General features: G+C 42.8%; 2 protein-coding genes and 1 pseudogene across 12 annotated transcripts in view; 1 reads left to right on the forward strand and 2 right to left on the reverse strand.

Annotated features, from left to right (window-relative positions):
* Window positions 1–3143: 3143 nt before the first annotated feature.
* Window positions 3144–3698, reverse strand: LOC104863238 (annotated as a pseudogene).
* A 5578-nt stretch (window positions 3699–9276) lies between these two features.
* On the reverse strand, window positions 9277–16002 carry Anapc13 (anaphase promoting complex subunit 13). Of its 5 annotated transcripts, none has more exons than XM_010625500.3 (3): window positions 15925–16002; window positions 13276–13401; window positions 9277–11113 (listed from the first exon to the last, which is right to left on the reverse strand). In XM_010625500.3, exons 2-3 carry the CDS (start codon window positions 13372–13374, stop codon window positions 10988–10990), a joined length of 225 nt encoding a protein of 74 aa, XP_010623802.1. In that variant the 5' UTR covers window positions 13375–13401; window positions 15925–16002; the 3' UTR covers window positions 9277–10987. The 5 variants fall into 5 exon arrangements, with proteins under 5 accessions (XP_010623802.1, XP_010623803.1, XP_010623801.1 ...); XM_010625501.3 differs by lacking the exon at window positions 15925–16002 and adding an exon at window positions 15829–15896; XM_010625499.3 differs by lacking the exon at window positions 15925–16002 and adding an exon at window positions 15279–15469.
* Window positions 15628–16045, forward strand: part of Cep63 (centrosomal protein 63) — a 51190-nt gene continuing 50772 nt past the window's right edge. For 5 of the 7 annotated variants that reach the window (XM_019207665.2, XM_033759355.1, XM_033759346.1 and 2 more), the window contains exon 1: window positions 15906–16045. In XM_019207665.2, the coding sequence (XP_019063210.1) occupies window positions 15911–16045 (135 nt within the window). In that variant the 5' untranslated portion in view covers window positions 15906–15910. Of the gene's footprint in view, window positions 15718–15905 lie in introns of those variants that run through there. The other 2 variants (XM_033759352.1, XM_033759356.1) reach the window with 2 other exon arrangements.

Raw genomic sequence — 16045 nt, forward strand, 5'->3', positions numbered from 1 at the left:
GCTCTATGCTTGAAAATTAGTTTATTTATAACCTGTTGTAAGTGCTATATTCTGTTTGCAGTTAGGAAATGCAGAATTCAAAGTGATCTCCTAGCTTGTAAGCAAACTGAGATGCACTATTCCTTTTCTATAAAAAAATGAGTTAATGTGTCAAGAAACCATCTCCAGCGAAGTGGTTTAATAGTATCCTTTCCTATGTGTTTATCTTCTCTTCATTTCAGCTGAAGAATTACTTTCTTGTACCAAACATTACACCCCTGGAAAACATTCCAGATGGTTCTCATTAACATTCCAATTCCTTTTTTTTTTTTTTTTTTTTTTTTTTTTTTTTTTTTTTTTTTTTTGCAATTCCTTTTTTTTCCCCTAGTCTTCTCAAAGTGCTATCTTAGAAGTAAGCAAACACCAGTTAAAGGAGCCAGCTCCAATGAATAGTCTTTTTCAGGGATCTCTTGTATTCCCCTAAAGGAGCCTCCAGGTCCTTTTCTTGCCAATGGCCACCTACCCCTTCATGGCACTGCTGTGGGTAGTGGTCCGAGGCATGCTTTCTGAACTGGCCATCATGGAGATTCCAAACTCTTCGTGGGCGATGCTCTCTTAAAGCGGCAAGAAGAGGGGCAGCAGCCCTGCTCCCCAGTAGGTCCTGGCCTGAGGTGCCTGCTGGGGGACTGTCTGCCCTAGTTAATGCAAATGTGGCTTCTCAGGTGACTGCTGACAGGGGCCCTGGGGCTGAGGAGATGCTCCAGGGAGCAGGGGTGGGGGTGGAAGGAGGACTGCCAATGCCTTTTGGCCACAACTGCAGCTAAGCAAGCCACAGGCCTGGCTTCCACATCTGGAAAAATCTGTGTGTCCAGGCATGTGTATTTAATGCATTTTTATTTCCAACTTATATTACCAAGAAAAATTTAAAATACAGAAAAGTTGTAATAATAGTACAAAAAGATTATTCACATCCCTCTCCCTGCATTCAACAAGTGCTACATTTTGTCATATTTGCCTTTTCTCCTTGCCACCATCTCTGCTTTTCTAAATAGATGCATATCTTTTGCTTATATTTGAAAGTTGGAATCTTGCTTATAAAGTGTTTTAGAAGTGTTCAATTTATTTATTTACATAACAAATGAGTGCATTCTTATTGTTAAACATTCCTACAGCACATAAGTCTAGAGTAAAGCAAAAGACGGGCATGGACCACTCTACCTCCCACCCTCTCCGTCCTTTTCCTAACTTATGTCTGTGTTTATGCAGACATACACATATTTAGATCCAAATATAAATTTTTGTATGCATTTTGAGACATAAATGAGATCATACTATACACATTGCATTGTGATTTGTTTTTCACTTGGAAAGATGTCTGAGATCTTTTCATATAAAAATTTAGCTCATTCTTTCATGATTGTAGGGTATTCCAAGGAATGATTGCAAAATAACTTTCTTAACAATTCTCTTTTGATGGACATTTCAGTTCTTTGTTATTATTTTTCCATTACTCACAACGATGCAATCAATATCCTTGGGAAATATTTTTTTAAGGACATGAGCCAGTATTTCTCTTTCACAGATACTTAGAGCTGGAGTTGCTGGGTTGGCTGTGATGACATTTAACCTTTGGATAGATGCTGCCCAACTGTTCTGGAGAACAGCTGCTGCGAGATACACAGCCCACAAGACCGCCTATTTTCCTCACCCTCATCAACACTGAGTCTTTTGATTTTTTTAAAGTGTTGATATTCTGAATGAGAAAAAAAAGCACTGTTGGTTCAATTTGCATGTTTAATTGTTAGTAACGTTTTGGAGTTCAGCTGCAGAAGGCAGAAGTCATTCTAGTTTGTGTAGAGAGAGATTTACCATTCGGAATTGTGTGTTTGAAATTTTGTCAGATAAGGCAAAATGGCAATTCTAGGCTGAGCTTCTAGGACTGACCCCTAGAATTTCAACTTCGAACGGATCCACCAAGAGAGCCTCTTACCCATCCATGACTTGGAACCTAGTATTAGGAAGGTGAGACCCCACTACAGATTTGACAGTCTGGAAATCAGGAGGATCCAGCCGTACCTGGCCTCCAGGAACACAGTGTAGGAACAAATGCACAGTGGGTGCCTACATCTTGTCCATGACAGAGGTGACAGCTCCGGGCCAGACGTAGACCCTGAAGTCTTTCCTGTCATTGGGGCAGGAAAAACACAAACCAAAATGCAAACATCAAGGATCTTTTCAAGCCTGTTTGCCATTGGTTAGTAATTTCTTGAGGGTATACTGAATCAGAAGAAGCCAGGCCACACGCAGAAGCTTAGCTCTGAGAGACAGTGGGAGCAGACGCGGGCTTTCCATGCTCCGGCAGGCAGCAAGTCAAGCTGCAGCATGGTGGGTGCGGAGCTCAGTCAGTCAGTCTGAAATATGTGCCACAATCATGTTTTCATGATTTATGGGTTTTTTCTATGAATTTCCTGATTTTATTCATTGCCTATTTTTCTACTGGGGTTATAATTTTTCCTATTAATTTTAAGAAGCTTTTATGTATTACCTGGAAAGTAATTTTTGTCTGCTATATATATGGCCAGCTTCTATTCTTTTTTGTGGGGGGAAGCTGATTGAATTCAACAAATATTTCTTGAGTGCCTGTTAGGTGCTAGGAGATAATGTTTCCTATTAATTTTAAGAAGCTTTTATGTGTTACCTGGAAAGTAATTTTTGTCTGCTATATATATGGCCAGCTTCTATTCTTTTTTTGTGGGGGGAAGCTGATTGAATTCAACAAATATTTCTTGAGTGCCTGTTAGGTGCTAGGTATCGTTCCAGGTACTGGGGTCACAGAGAATATAACAAAGAGCCCTGCCCTTGCAGAGCTTCCAGGCTCTCATTTACTGCCACTTGAACTGCATTCTGTCAGTGAGCATGGGCAAATCTCTGCACCTCTCTGTGTCTGTCATCAGCTGCCCAGTGAGGGAATAAGCAGGATGGGCTCAGATGTGGATACTGTGGTGGACTGCAGGTGCTGACAGGATATCCGCCTAACCCACCAGGCAGATGGCACAGACAGCTGGGAGTTGATTTTTAGTAAAGTATAATGGGAAGAGAGCAGCGGGAGCAGCGCCATGCTGGCCGGTGACCTGTGATGGTACTGGTGGCGGGGGCCACACCAGCTACACAAATTGCTGCTGTTGCTGCTGCTGCTTGGTGGCAGCCTTGTTGGCGAGGTCTTTGGCCTCTGTAGCTGCCCGCACTGTCTCCTTTGCCTTCTCTTTGGGTTCCTGGCTGTCACTGGGCTAGGCGAAATTTCTGGACAGCTGTGGACACGCCAAATCAGCTCGAGGAGACCCAGGCTTCCCAGCAGATTTCCGTCCAGCCACTGCCGTCGGGGTTCACACAGTAAACACATCGTTCCTCCACCACCATCAGCTGGGCATGGTTGATGTTCCAGGTGAAGATGGTCACGGTCTGATTCTGTGGGTCCGCTATAGAGTCCTCAGGGATGTGCACTGGGCGAGCAATGTTGGCCGGAAACAGTTGCTCTGCCCAGCAGGGGGCATCCTGTTGGTCTTGGTCAGGAGTCACTGCTCAGGGGTCACCTCTCTGTGTACTATGTCCTCAGTCAAGACGTGTTTGCTGTAGGGATTTGGGTACCGCTGCCAAAAGGCAGCAAACACTTGGTCCCAAGAACTTCGGAGCACGCTCTGGCCCGGGAAATACTTCACCATCGTCCCAGCCTGGGTGAGCTCAGTACCAGTGCAGCACCTGGGCACACGGAAGCGGGGCCAGGCTTGGAGCACACCCGCCAGGTTTGCAGCTCAGTCACCAACTCGCTGCGTCCAAGTCGCTGCCGCTGCCATGAGGGGATAGTCCTATGTTTTTAATTTTATATTTTTTGTCATGTAGAAATTTGAAGCTTATCTGCTTTATACTTTCTGGTCCTTGGGTTTTATGGCTCACAATGGTAGGCTTCTATCTCAAGGTTCCTCAAGCATTCAACTACATTTTCTCATAACACTTGTATAAATCTTTTATATTTATTTTTTGGAACTATCTCTCTAACATGTGACATGAAGTAAGAATCTACCTTGGCAGTCTTTTCTTAAATGGCAAATCAATTGTCTTAGAAGAACTTCAATAATTTTCTTTTTTAAAACATATTTTAAATTTGGAGAATTTTTTAAAACCAAAAATGACCTCTTTTCTTTTCCTGAAACCAAGCCAGGATAAAGCTTTAAAAAATTAACTTGTAATCACTTCATATTTGTGTTACTTAAAAGCTTCGGAAATAGGGGATTTGTCATTTCCCAAGGCACAAATCTGACAAGTTCATTTCCCTAATCAAAAGCCATGACTCAACCCCCTTTCCTGAAAGACCAAGCCTTAATCGCTGTTGACCAGCCCACTGTCTGCTCTGCAGCCCCTCACCGCCACCCCTCCAAAGTCTTGCTTCCTTGCTTGCTTCCTTCCTTGGTCCTCTCCCTAGAAGGGAATCACATCGCTTGAATTGGCTGACAAAAGCAGAAAAACATGTACAGGTGTCTATGTCCGCGTTTCTTTATGACATAGTAAATTTATTTATGATGCTTCTCTCACCTGCTGGTAGTTTTCTGTGAGGTCACTCTTAGTGTTTGGATAGAACAATTCTTTGTTGCAGTTTATTAATGACTCTGGCCAACATCCCACTAAATGCAGCAGTCTTCTCTGATACCTGTCCCCTATCCCAGTCATTGTGACAAAGAAATTTACCCACATGTTGTCAAACACACCAGCCACACCCCTTCATTGAAAGGAAGGGAGAGGGAGAGAAAAACTGGATTTGAATCAGAAATGATAAAATGTCATCCCCATAAGGTGCCTTTCCCAACTCCCCTCTACTCTCTAGATAGCCAAGTCTAGTTTTTCCAAGTCTTCTTTTTCTACAAAGCTATCTTAAATTCCATCTATTGTGGGATATCTATTTCTCCTTTGACTCCTCCCTTCCATGTACCATCTCTATATATTCATCATCCATCCATCCATCCACTCATCCATCTAGGTGTCTCTCTTTACAGTAACTATTTATTAAACATGTATTGTGCCTTGGGCACACTTCCCACTTTCTTCTTATATCATGGCTTTTGACATGACTGTCTCACCTAGTCTCACACATTACAGTCCCAGGCAGAATCCCCCATCTGACCAACCTTTGCATCTTCCAGTGCTCGTGCTCACTGCTGAATAATAGTGAAATGAAAGTAACTGCCTGGAGACATAAATTCTGATACACATCCCAAATCTTTTTTCAAAAACCTGAGACTAGGTTTTTTTCTAAACTATGCTTTACCGGGTTTCACAATATTTACATTATTATCTGAAAAAAAATGACCCATAACTCCACCACTTTTCCAAGATATAAAGTAAGATGTGTCAATTCCCTTCTTCAACCAGTCTAATCTTGTTCCAACAGGTAACTACTGCCAGGTTTATTGTCTTCTCTTCTAGACATTGTAAAATATGTTTATGCAAATTCACAGATGGATATGCCTAAATATGCATTTGCTAAATTAACACACATACTAAAGCCTAGATGAAGCATGAATTTGAGAATACTGTCATGAATTCATGTAGTAAATAAATTACAATGTTTAACTTAACTGTGTATAGTTCTTTATAATTACTAAACAGTCTTGAGTACAGTTTTTACTCCCTAACGCTGAGGGAAAGGCCCAGAGAAGTTGGCAGACAGATTCCTAGTCCCACAGTCAGTAAAAACTGGTGTAGAACTTGAACCCAGGTCTTCTGCTTTCTAAGTCATTGTTGTTTCTGTTGCATGATATAATCTCTGAGGGTTATTTGAGAATGTTTCTTTCCATAATGAAATTATTCTTTGTTTGATTTCAGCACTCAATGTAGAATTCCTTTGAAATGCCTAAATATTTTATTGAACTGATAATAAACAAAAGCTAATATTTATCAAGTGCTTACAATGTGCCAGAAACCATACGAAGCACTTAACTTGTACTATCTCACTTAATCCTTCAAGAAACATATCATGTAAGCAGCACTTTCAACACCATTTTCAATGAGTAAACTGAGGTTCTGAATGGGAAATATTCAGCTGGAAAGGATTTTCTGTCTCCAAGGTTTGTACATGTAGCCATGGTACTTTAGCACCTATATACATTCTACTTAAGTGTAATGTTACGTAAATGGCTATTATATAAAACAAAATGTGATATGAGTTTGATGTTCTACTTTGGAGATATTTTCCATATAAAAAGGAGAGATAGTTCTAATGTGTAGAGTAAGATATTTAGATAATGATTGAATAACAGCAAAAGAGAAAAAACAGCAAGCAAGAGAGAAATAAGAGCACACAGAGAATGATTCGGAGAAAGAACTAGGACGAAACTAGCAGAGTCAATGGGAAAAGAGGGACCAGAGCCCCACCCCTTGCTACTCCTGCCATGAATCCCCTGGGACTCTTCAACATAACCCAGGAATCATTTTTCTTGTATCCTTTGGTCCCTTGGTGCTTGCTCTCTTGGGCTAAGAACTCACGAGCCCTCATTTCTCTAGCTAGAGGACAGTTGTGAGTGTGCAGGAGGTACGGAGGGGAAGGAGTTGTCTGTTAACATCTACACAGTTCTGAGACTAGGTGCTGGATGGAGAGAGAGCCCAGGCATGCCACAGCTGGGATGAAAGGACCAAAAAAACTGGCCTTACCTCGTAGACCCCACCTGCCTCTGTGTGGGCTGAGCTGGGGGAGGCCAGGCTGTACAGGGTCTTAGTGGCAGATGTTAGAGCCAGACAACCTACCAGTAAAGAGGCAAGGATGTTGCCACCTCGCTCTTCTTGAGGAAGTCCTCCCAGTAAGACTGGATGTCAGAGAAGCACCATTCTGCCAGCACAATGGAGGGGTAGGACAGCTGTTTGAGACTAACGCAGCAGATAGTAAGGAAGCGAGGGCAGAGATGCCAGAGGGTGATAGGGTGGAAGCATGATCACGATTGTGGCATGGGCGGAAGAAAACTCTTTTGCCCTTGGGTGGTGGCATCATAATAAAGGGTATCTGAGTCACCAGAGAAGGCATGGAATACCTGGGATGGGTTTCTACATCCACCTCCCTCACTTCCTTTCCAGTCATTTGGTTGTTTTCAAATTCCCCACCCTTTGCACCCTCCTCACAAACAAAACCAGTGTGTGTGTGCACGCATGCGTGTGTATGTTTATTTGTGTGTCTGTATGCATAATTGGTTCTTGGTAAAATTGTTAGTTGAAAATATAAGGATTTGCGATTATCTGGCTATTTTTGATCTACAAAAGACTTTAAAAAATACTTCAATGCAATTGGGTAAACTAAAACAAAAATCCAGGCAAGATCCTTTAGACTGAGTTGACAATGGTTTCCGTCTCTGAAATTGGGCATCTCACACCTTTCAGTCAGAGGCTCTATCCTGAGACAGGACCGCAGAGGCTAAGGTCATAGAGCCATTCATTGGCTGCAAGCCAGGTGAAATTTAGGCAAGGACATGTCTCCAGTCCTCCTTGCTGCCCACAGGTCCAATCTTGCAACACTGTGGTCCAGCATCTCTGTACCTTCTCCTCTCTCTAGTCACTAGGTTCAGTTCAGCAGCCTTGCAGGAGGCGACTGACAGGAAGCTTGGCTAACTGAATGAAAGACCTCAGCAGCTAACCTGGAGGTCTTTGGAGGAACTGGAATCTCCCTGTCAGGATGCCAGGGCAGGTTTAGTGGTCTCCCTTTGTCTAGCTGCTGCTCTTGGACCTACCTGCCATTGACCGCTGTCCAAAGGACAAAGTTCAGTGTCTTGAATCATCTCTTCCAAGGCAAGAACATTTGCTGAGTCAGTCATTGTCCAACACAGAACCCTCACAAGTGACTGCCATACACTCAAGGACTAGTTAATAATTTGGGGGGCTCAGTGCAAAATGAAAATGTGGGCTTTTTGTTTAGAAATTGTTAAGGTACAATGGAACAGGAGAGCATTATGCCAAATGCAGACCCTTCTGACCCTGTGCACACTCATGAAGCTGGCTCAGGGGCAGAGGCCGAGACCATCTGTGTGGTCAGGAAGGCCACGAAGTAGGGTCCCCTCCAGAGGGGTCATCCCTTACCACTTGCTGCTTTCTTGGTGGGCACAATGAGGGCCTGGGGAATGAATAAGCAGGGCGAAATCAAGAAAAGAAACTTTAGGAAACAGTCTTTCTGGAGCCTGATGGATTATTCCAAGATAATGCCTAAGGGATTTCACCTAAATAGCTGGGAAATAGTTTCAAGAAAGAGCACCAGGCCAGAGTATGAGTTGGGGTCACAGATAGGCAAAATTCCTGATTCTGGCATCTTTTTCTGTAAATCGAAGTTCTGAACCACACACCCCCCCCATCAGTGTGCCCTTACTGTTCCCTCAAAGCACAAGTGAGGACCCACTTGGCCCCGTCCAAGTCTGGGGAACCAGAATCCAAACAAGACTGCACTTTCTTCAACAGCTCCCTGTCCCCAGCACCTTGGGCCCAAGCAGACAGGCAAAATCACTTCCAAGCAAAAGACCATGCAAAAATCAGGTCACGATTCAAACTTTCTGATAGGAATTGCGCGCCCCCTGCTGGATTCCAAATGGCATTAAATTGAACTGTAGCAAAACACCAAAATCTGAAAATAAAATACACTTTCGTGGGGATTTAACCTTGTATAAAAACCAGTCACAATAATATGACTCCTGGTGGCAGAGTTATGAGTTATAGACGATTTTGGTAATAGGTTGCTGAATTTTTAAATGTTTCATGTCTCCCAGGTTTCCAACAAAATTCTTTCAGCTGTCTCCACCATAGAAACAAGATCATGAATAGGATTGATGCAAGTTCAAGGCCAGCCTGGGCCACATAGTGAGTTCAAGGCCAGCCTGGACTACCTAGTAAGACCGTGTCCCCAAAACAAAAGCAAAAAACAAGGTCAACATGTGGAAGTTCTGAGTGTCCTGATAGGATTTTCTTCCCCTTCCAAAAAGAGGAGGCTGCAGGTTTCATAATGAAGGTAAAATAGTCCAGTGTGGGGCACAAACTTTGTGATCTGACAGCCTAGGATGGAATACCCTGACTGAGTGGTTTGGAATAAATCCTTCCAGATGAAGCAAGTTGACTTGAACTTGGATTGTCATTTATTTTTTTTTTAGCTTTAATTGAGTTTATTGGTACATTTTAGGTATACAGTACAGTTACATTCATCATTGCGATCTTGTACCTTTACATGACAGATCTTGGTTCTCATTTTTTCCCCTTGTTCCCTGCCCTCCCTTCACCCCCTCCTCCCCTCCCCATCTACAACCACTTTATTTCCATCTTTTCATTATCTCACATTCATTTAACTTTAAATCACCATCTCCGGATCAAGAGGACAATGGCACGCCCCCGCCCCCATGAAAGAGCTAGAGAGCATGAAGTGTTTGATTATTCACAGCTGTCCTTACTCTACTATGAAGAGGTGGGACTGGGCTGGGGTTCAAATGACAAGGAACTCCTGTACTGCTTCTAGAGGATATAAATCATATCTGTAGCACTGCGTCTGGCTCAGAATTCAGTTCTGAGTCTTATGGAAGGGTCGCGAGTATTTCAATCCACATGACTATGCTCCAAGGTGCTGGCTTAATTTTCGGTACTGGGGATTGAAATCAGAACCTTGGTTGCTGGCTTTATTAAATACACCTGGAGCGAGCAAGCCTGGAAAATTCTACCTCTAGGAGCTAAAAGCCATCATCTCTCACATGAGCCAATATAACGCTCTTCTAATTTGTTTTTCCACTAAAATCTATCCTCAGGTAACTTCTATTTTAAAAAATTCACCAGCCACTATAACCATGTTTCCAGTTGAAACCCCAAAATCAACTTGTTTTGTTTTGCTTTGTTTTTTGGTACTGGGGATCAAACTTGGGACCTTGCTCTTGTGAGGCAGATGGTGGCACCACTGAGCTAAATCCCCAGACATCAACTCATTTGTTTTGTGATGTACTTCTTCCTAAAAGCTAACCAAAAGACTCAATTTAAAAAAAGAGTATTCCCAGGAAAGAAATATATGTGTGCTGCAAATTACAAATTCTTATACAAATGTTTCACTAGTGACAAATGTTTCATGGTATTTTGGTTATATCTCAAAAGGCTTTGAGGAAATAAGTCATGCCATTAACGGATAAAACCAGGGGCCGAACTTGTTGCTGTCTGGAGTTCGGTTAGCAGGTTTTGGTCCAGGAGCGCAGACTGGGAGGTAAGGCATGGAATCACCAGGCAGACTCTGGGGAGGTTTCTGGCATGCTTCCTTTGGGGCAGCCTCAAACTTCGGATGCCTTAAACTTCTCCCATAGTACTAAGTTCAAGCCTGGCTGGGCCTGGTGCGCCGCGCTCCTGTCTTCTCCAACTACCTAAAGGTTTTGTCCTGTGACACAGAAGGCAGTTGTGTGGAGGTTAACTATCAGATAACTTTTTAAACCATAAATTTAACCAAAGTTTGAAAATAGCTTGGTCAATCTTAGGTATAAATATAGGCATACACATGTGCAGGCCACATCTACTTAAAATACTTCTTAATTTGGGGAATATGAGAAGTCAATAATTCTCTGTGTATTTAGCTTCCCCTCTGCCCTTCCCTCTCATATTTTCAACCCTCTGTGTCATGGGACATAATGTATGTAGTTGGGAAGTATTAAATTTTGACAGCGAAGCAAAATTAGAGTTAAAGGCAAATATTTAATCAAATACAAGAAAGTGAATTAACATATTGTATGTGTAAAGAGCCAAATATTCTGTATTCCCGAGAAACCTGGGTTTCTCATTCTGAATATCTTCACTGTGCACTTTGTTGCTATAAACCAGGTTGGGTGTATATTTTTGAGTGTTGATTTAATTACTGTGAGATTTGAATTAGGAGACTGAAAAAAAATTTCTATCAATATTTTTTGTTTTTGTTGTTGTTTGGGCTATATATCAATATATTTTTGAAAGATCCAGACATAAGAAAGAAGCTCAGTCAGTTTCCGGTGGGAGGGACATTCTCGTGAAGGTACTGTAAGGCCAAGTCTGTCCACTTCATTTCCTGTTCTTTCACAGATTCTGTGGTGCCACCGTTGTCTTGTTCAGGTTCAGGAAGTTCGTTCTGAAAATGTACAATGGACATTTAGAGGATCTGCAATAGCTTCCTTAAAACTAAAGAGTACTTAGGATTAAAACTTGTGAGTTCCTGGAAACAGGTAGCATATCTGATACGTGTATTCAAAAGAAAGAACTAAAATATATAGATGTGAGGAAAACAACACAAAGATTACTCAGAAGTGGCCTGGCCCAGAGGATAATGGGCACCGTGAGTCATGCGTTTATGCAGGAGACAGTGTGGCAGAGGAGCTAAGGGCAGAAGCTTCTGGGAGCCAACCCATGACCCTACCACTTGCCAGGTTAACTGTGCAACATATTCAAACCCTTGGGACCTGTTTCCTTTAGGGAAAAGTGGGATAAAAAAGTAGCTATCACCTTCTAGGACTTCTGAAAGGATTAAATGAAGTTGCTCAAAGGAGCATTTGATTATTAATAAGTTACCAGAGGACACAGAGAGCCAATACTAAATCTTTTTTCTGGGGGAGGGTGTTGTCAAAGAATATTGGATTTGCTGGCAAATGCCTTAAACAGAGGAAATATATCAAAAATTATGCTGAACCAAACATGCCTATGTTATATGAAGGTAGATGTGGTGAGGTATACAGAAAATGTGACATTGATGAGATCTCCCCGAGTAGTAAAGGAGAGCAACACATCACACAGCAAACACCAATTCATATCCTACCAGACATTTTCTTAAAAATGGTAAGCCATGGGCTACACTCAGGGTACATTCTGGGCTCACATCCTTATACTTTATACCCTGAATGTCTCCCAAAGCCTTTCTAAAATCTGGGCCTGTACACATCCCTTCTGCTGATGTACCCTCACCTACCCCAACTGAACTCTGGTCCTTCCGTATAACTTGGCTTAAACACTGTATCCTTTCTGAAGCTTTTCTGCTGCCTGCTAGGCAATCGACCACTCTTTATAGACTCTGCAGCTATGCATGCCCCACTGAAAACCTGTATCACTATCATTTATTTCTACACATTGCCTCCTTAGACACCGATACTCTTATGGCACACAGTAGGCTTCACAGAAATGAATAAGCAAAGGTTTGTAAAACAGATTTGGAGCTTCACAGACCAGGGTATGAAATCTAACTTATCAGTTCCCATACTTTGGGCAAGTATCTATCTCCAATCCTACTCTTTTCCAGCAAAATGTAGATAATAGTATTCTCCTTGCAGGGCTGTTTTAAGGATTAGAGATAATGTAAGTTTTCAATGTGAGTCAAGAGAATAAAACTGATACTCAGTAAATGACAGCTATAATTTTTATTATGTTGCTCTTTTGACTATTTTCCCAAATTTGAACTAAGCTGTGACTTGTTATTTTGATATATATTGTATAGTATTCATGGAACATATTACTCCCTTTTGTTCTTAAATGTAGGTGAGCTGATTATTTTCTTTGTTAATTAGGAGCAGCAGACAATATGCCTGTAATATGACTTCCTGTGAACCTAGGATAGGTGTGTATTCCAAGCACGTGAGTCTCTAAAAATAGCAACATCTGGGCATGGTGGTACGTGCATGCCTGTCATCTTAGTACTTGAGAAGCTGAAGCAGGAGGATTGCTGACAGTTTGAGGTCAGCCTGAACTACAGAGTGAGACCACGACTCAAAATAAAAAAAACAAAAAAGCCTGAAAAACAATAGTAAGTTAACAGACAAGCCACAAGAAGGGAAGCAGGGAACATATGCTGCTGCTTCCTGTTCCTCCCCATCTCATGCACTAGACTCTTATTTGGTTTACACCTAGCTTCGGTGCGGTGGACAGAACATAGAACTCAGGTACTACCCCTAACTGAACCATATTTCTCTCCAAATAAAAAGGTAGGCTAGATGCCCTCCAAAGGCTGCTAGCATATGTCACAGCTTTTGATGTCTTATTAATTCTTATGGTACTGGGATTTAATCCAGGGCCTTGGCACTGAGCTACATACAACCCCATGCTCTTATTTTGAGACAGTCTTGCTAAGTCACCAAGATGCCCAGGCTGATCTCAAACTTGCAGTCCTTCTGCTTCAGATTCCCAAAGTGCTGGAATTACAGGTGGTATGCAGGTATAAACCACGTGATTTCTTTGCCATACTAGGTATTTTCCATCGAAATCTCACTTCTGCTAGCTGACACATCCTGAGCTCAACTCACACCTTACCAGTGGTATCGCAACATCCTCATAAGGCAGCTTGTCTTCTCGCCAAGCATCGTCAATCAAATCCAAGATCCTTCCATCTCGCTGTACCTCACTGTCCATTTTCCTGTAGCTGTGATCTTGTCAGATCTGGAAGCCAAAGAAGTTATTTCTTCAACAGGAAGACTAAGGATATCCAGTACTAGGATCCCTTAGACATTTTAGCTTGGGCTGCTTTTTGGTGTCTCACCATGTGAAAGGCTCTTCTGTACTGGTCTGATAACTTATTTATAAGACCACAGTTCTTTCCCTGCCTCAGCTGACAGATGCTTTATGGTATGTAACAAACAGATATAGTCCAGATCAGTGTCCCAGAGTATGATGAAGGTAACACATTTCTAAATAAAGTCCTCAAATATATTACCTTTCCTAACTTGCATTCATCTTTCCTTCTTTACAATGCCTGTGATAAGTCCCTGATTCATAAATAGCTGCTATATCTTCTCTTCAGTTACTCTAGAACTTCTCATAATGTTTCTCATAAGTCTCCATTTGCGTTCTCAAATCTCAGCATTCTTAGGCAAAGGAGCTAAATTAATAAACTAGGATAACCTTGAGCTAGGCTATGCAAAGTGACCAACCACAGGTTGACACAAATCCTCAAGCCAAGAACAATATGGGCAGATCAGCCTAAGGAAAATACTTCTTTCCTTAAAAAGCATGTAAGCTAAACTCAGAGAATCTCCAGGTGAACAACAGTAACAGAATCCCAAGTTGTTCCAGTTTCTGCTTTCCTTTGGGGTTCCTTTCCTTACTCTTAATATTGTATTCCCTGCAGTGCCTGGTGCAAGTGATCACAATGCTTACTCAGGCCCTTGACTGTAGCTGATTCTTCATTTTTCTCAACAGTTGCAACTTCTCAGCTTGGAGAATATTTCTGGGTTTCTTGTTTCTAAATTTGGGTCCTGCTTCCTCATCTTAGACATCACCTTAAAGTAGCAATTCTAAGGCCTGGAAGCTCTTGGTACCAATGGCACTCACTCACTCCTAGTTTCTGAGACTGTGGAGATTCATGCCAAAAAATAATCTTTGAAGGTAGAATCCAAATCTGTCATACAGGTCTGTGCTGGAATCCAATGGTGTAGTTGCAAGGTAGCCAGCCCTAACAGCTAGGTAATAACTGTACACAGGTTTGGCAGGGGGAAATACCTGTGATAAGGATTCAGGCAAAAATGGAGTAAAAAGCGCCAAGCTGCCGCCAGTGAACCAGGTGCAGTCTTAATGTTGTGTTTAGAATTTAGTAGTACTACTCACAACAAGCTGAAGGAACTGGTCTGCAGGGATTTACACACAAGTAGTCCTTATCTTACCCAGTTTGCTATACTTCTGTCTTTTATAAAAGCTCTCCTTTATCCTGTGCGAATCCTTTGTCCTTGCTGTTCTGTCCCCTGGATACCCTTCACACTTTGCTGTGCTCATCTTTCTAGGCTCACAAAGGCCTTGCCCTTTTTTAAGTTTTCTCAAATGGCTCCGCTCCAGCTTCAGCAGACTTTCTGTCTTAAATGCCTGCTTTTTGTCCTAATCGAACCCATCATACAAATTAGATCAGCTTTGTGAGGCAGTATTACTGTCTCCAATTGCTATGTGTAAATTTTGCAATGATTCCCTAACAGACTTTTCCAATCTTTTGCACACTATCTTTTCCCACCTGTTTTTCAAACACCTCCAACACTGCAATCTCTGCACTTAAAAGCCTTTCTTCCTCATCACTAAAATCGCTTTACTAATACAACACAGGTGTCAGCTCTTAGGGGGCAACATTCCATTTTCAGGGTCAGGCGCTTTGCCTTTAAGGGGATGAAATAGCGGGAAGCATCAAGACTGGCAATGCCCAGATCACAGCCACTTTTCCAAGCACCCGCCACACAGCTGAGCAGTCCCACTTTCCTAAACCTTTTCCTTCCACAGGGGATAATCTTAAAGCGTGGCATGTTATTTTTTCTTCCGAATTTTTCTGGGTAACTCACATTAGTTCCCAAGTCGCCTCCTTTGGGAGGCACCATTTTAAACCCCAGACTGAACACGCGATGCTACAATCCACTTCGCTGGCTCCACAGACCCCTGAGCGCAGTGCATAGTACTAACTAGGGAGCTTGTCATACAGACATGTCTTTCTAGACAAGCTATGCGTGCGTGCCCGAGAAAGCGGCACGTTTTACTCATCTATTTTACAGCCTTTAAACATGTATTTCTATGATCGCAGAACGGAAGCTTTTTCTGTCTCTAGAACTGACCCTTGCAGGGCACCATAGTCCGAACCAGTACGTGGGACCGCTCACAACCACTGCTTCCGCTTCCGGCCCGAACCTGGATATACCAAGTGTTGCGTAGCGGGGGTGGTCTAGCATTTCCACGCATGTTCCTTTCCACACGACACTGCGTGCAATAAAGAAAATGATTATGAAGGTGAGCTGACGGCCTCGGCCGCCAGGACTAAAGAAGGCCCAACACCGGGGGACGAAAGCGCCCCACCCCTCCTAGACCTAGGAGAGAATCAAGAAAAACCCTTACCCTCACCCAGTTCACCCGATGTGCTAACTCCAGACCACACCGCGGCATCACCTGACCCGCCCCTATTTCTCAGATTCCCCGGATATGGATGAGCCCACTTGCTTGTGCGGAGGGGAGGTTTGCAGAAATTGTTTCCAATAAGAGTGCGGAGGCAGTAGGGCCGGACGTGCCGACGCCGGGGGCTGGACTTAAGGTTGGCGGCGACGCGCGTGCGCGCCCCGGC

Source organism: Fukomys damarensis, unplaced genomic scaffold (assembly GCF_012274545.1).
Source record: "Fukomys damarensis isolate Sample0158 unplaced genomic scaffold, DMR_v1.0_HiC HiC_scaffold_37, whole genome shotgun sequence".
NCBI lineage: Eukaryota > Metazoa > Chordata > Mammalia > Rodentia > Bathyergidae > Fukomys > Fukomys damarensis.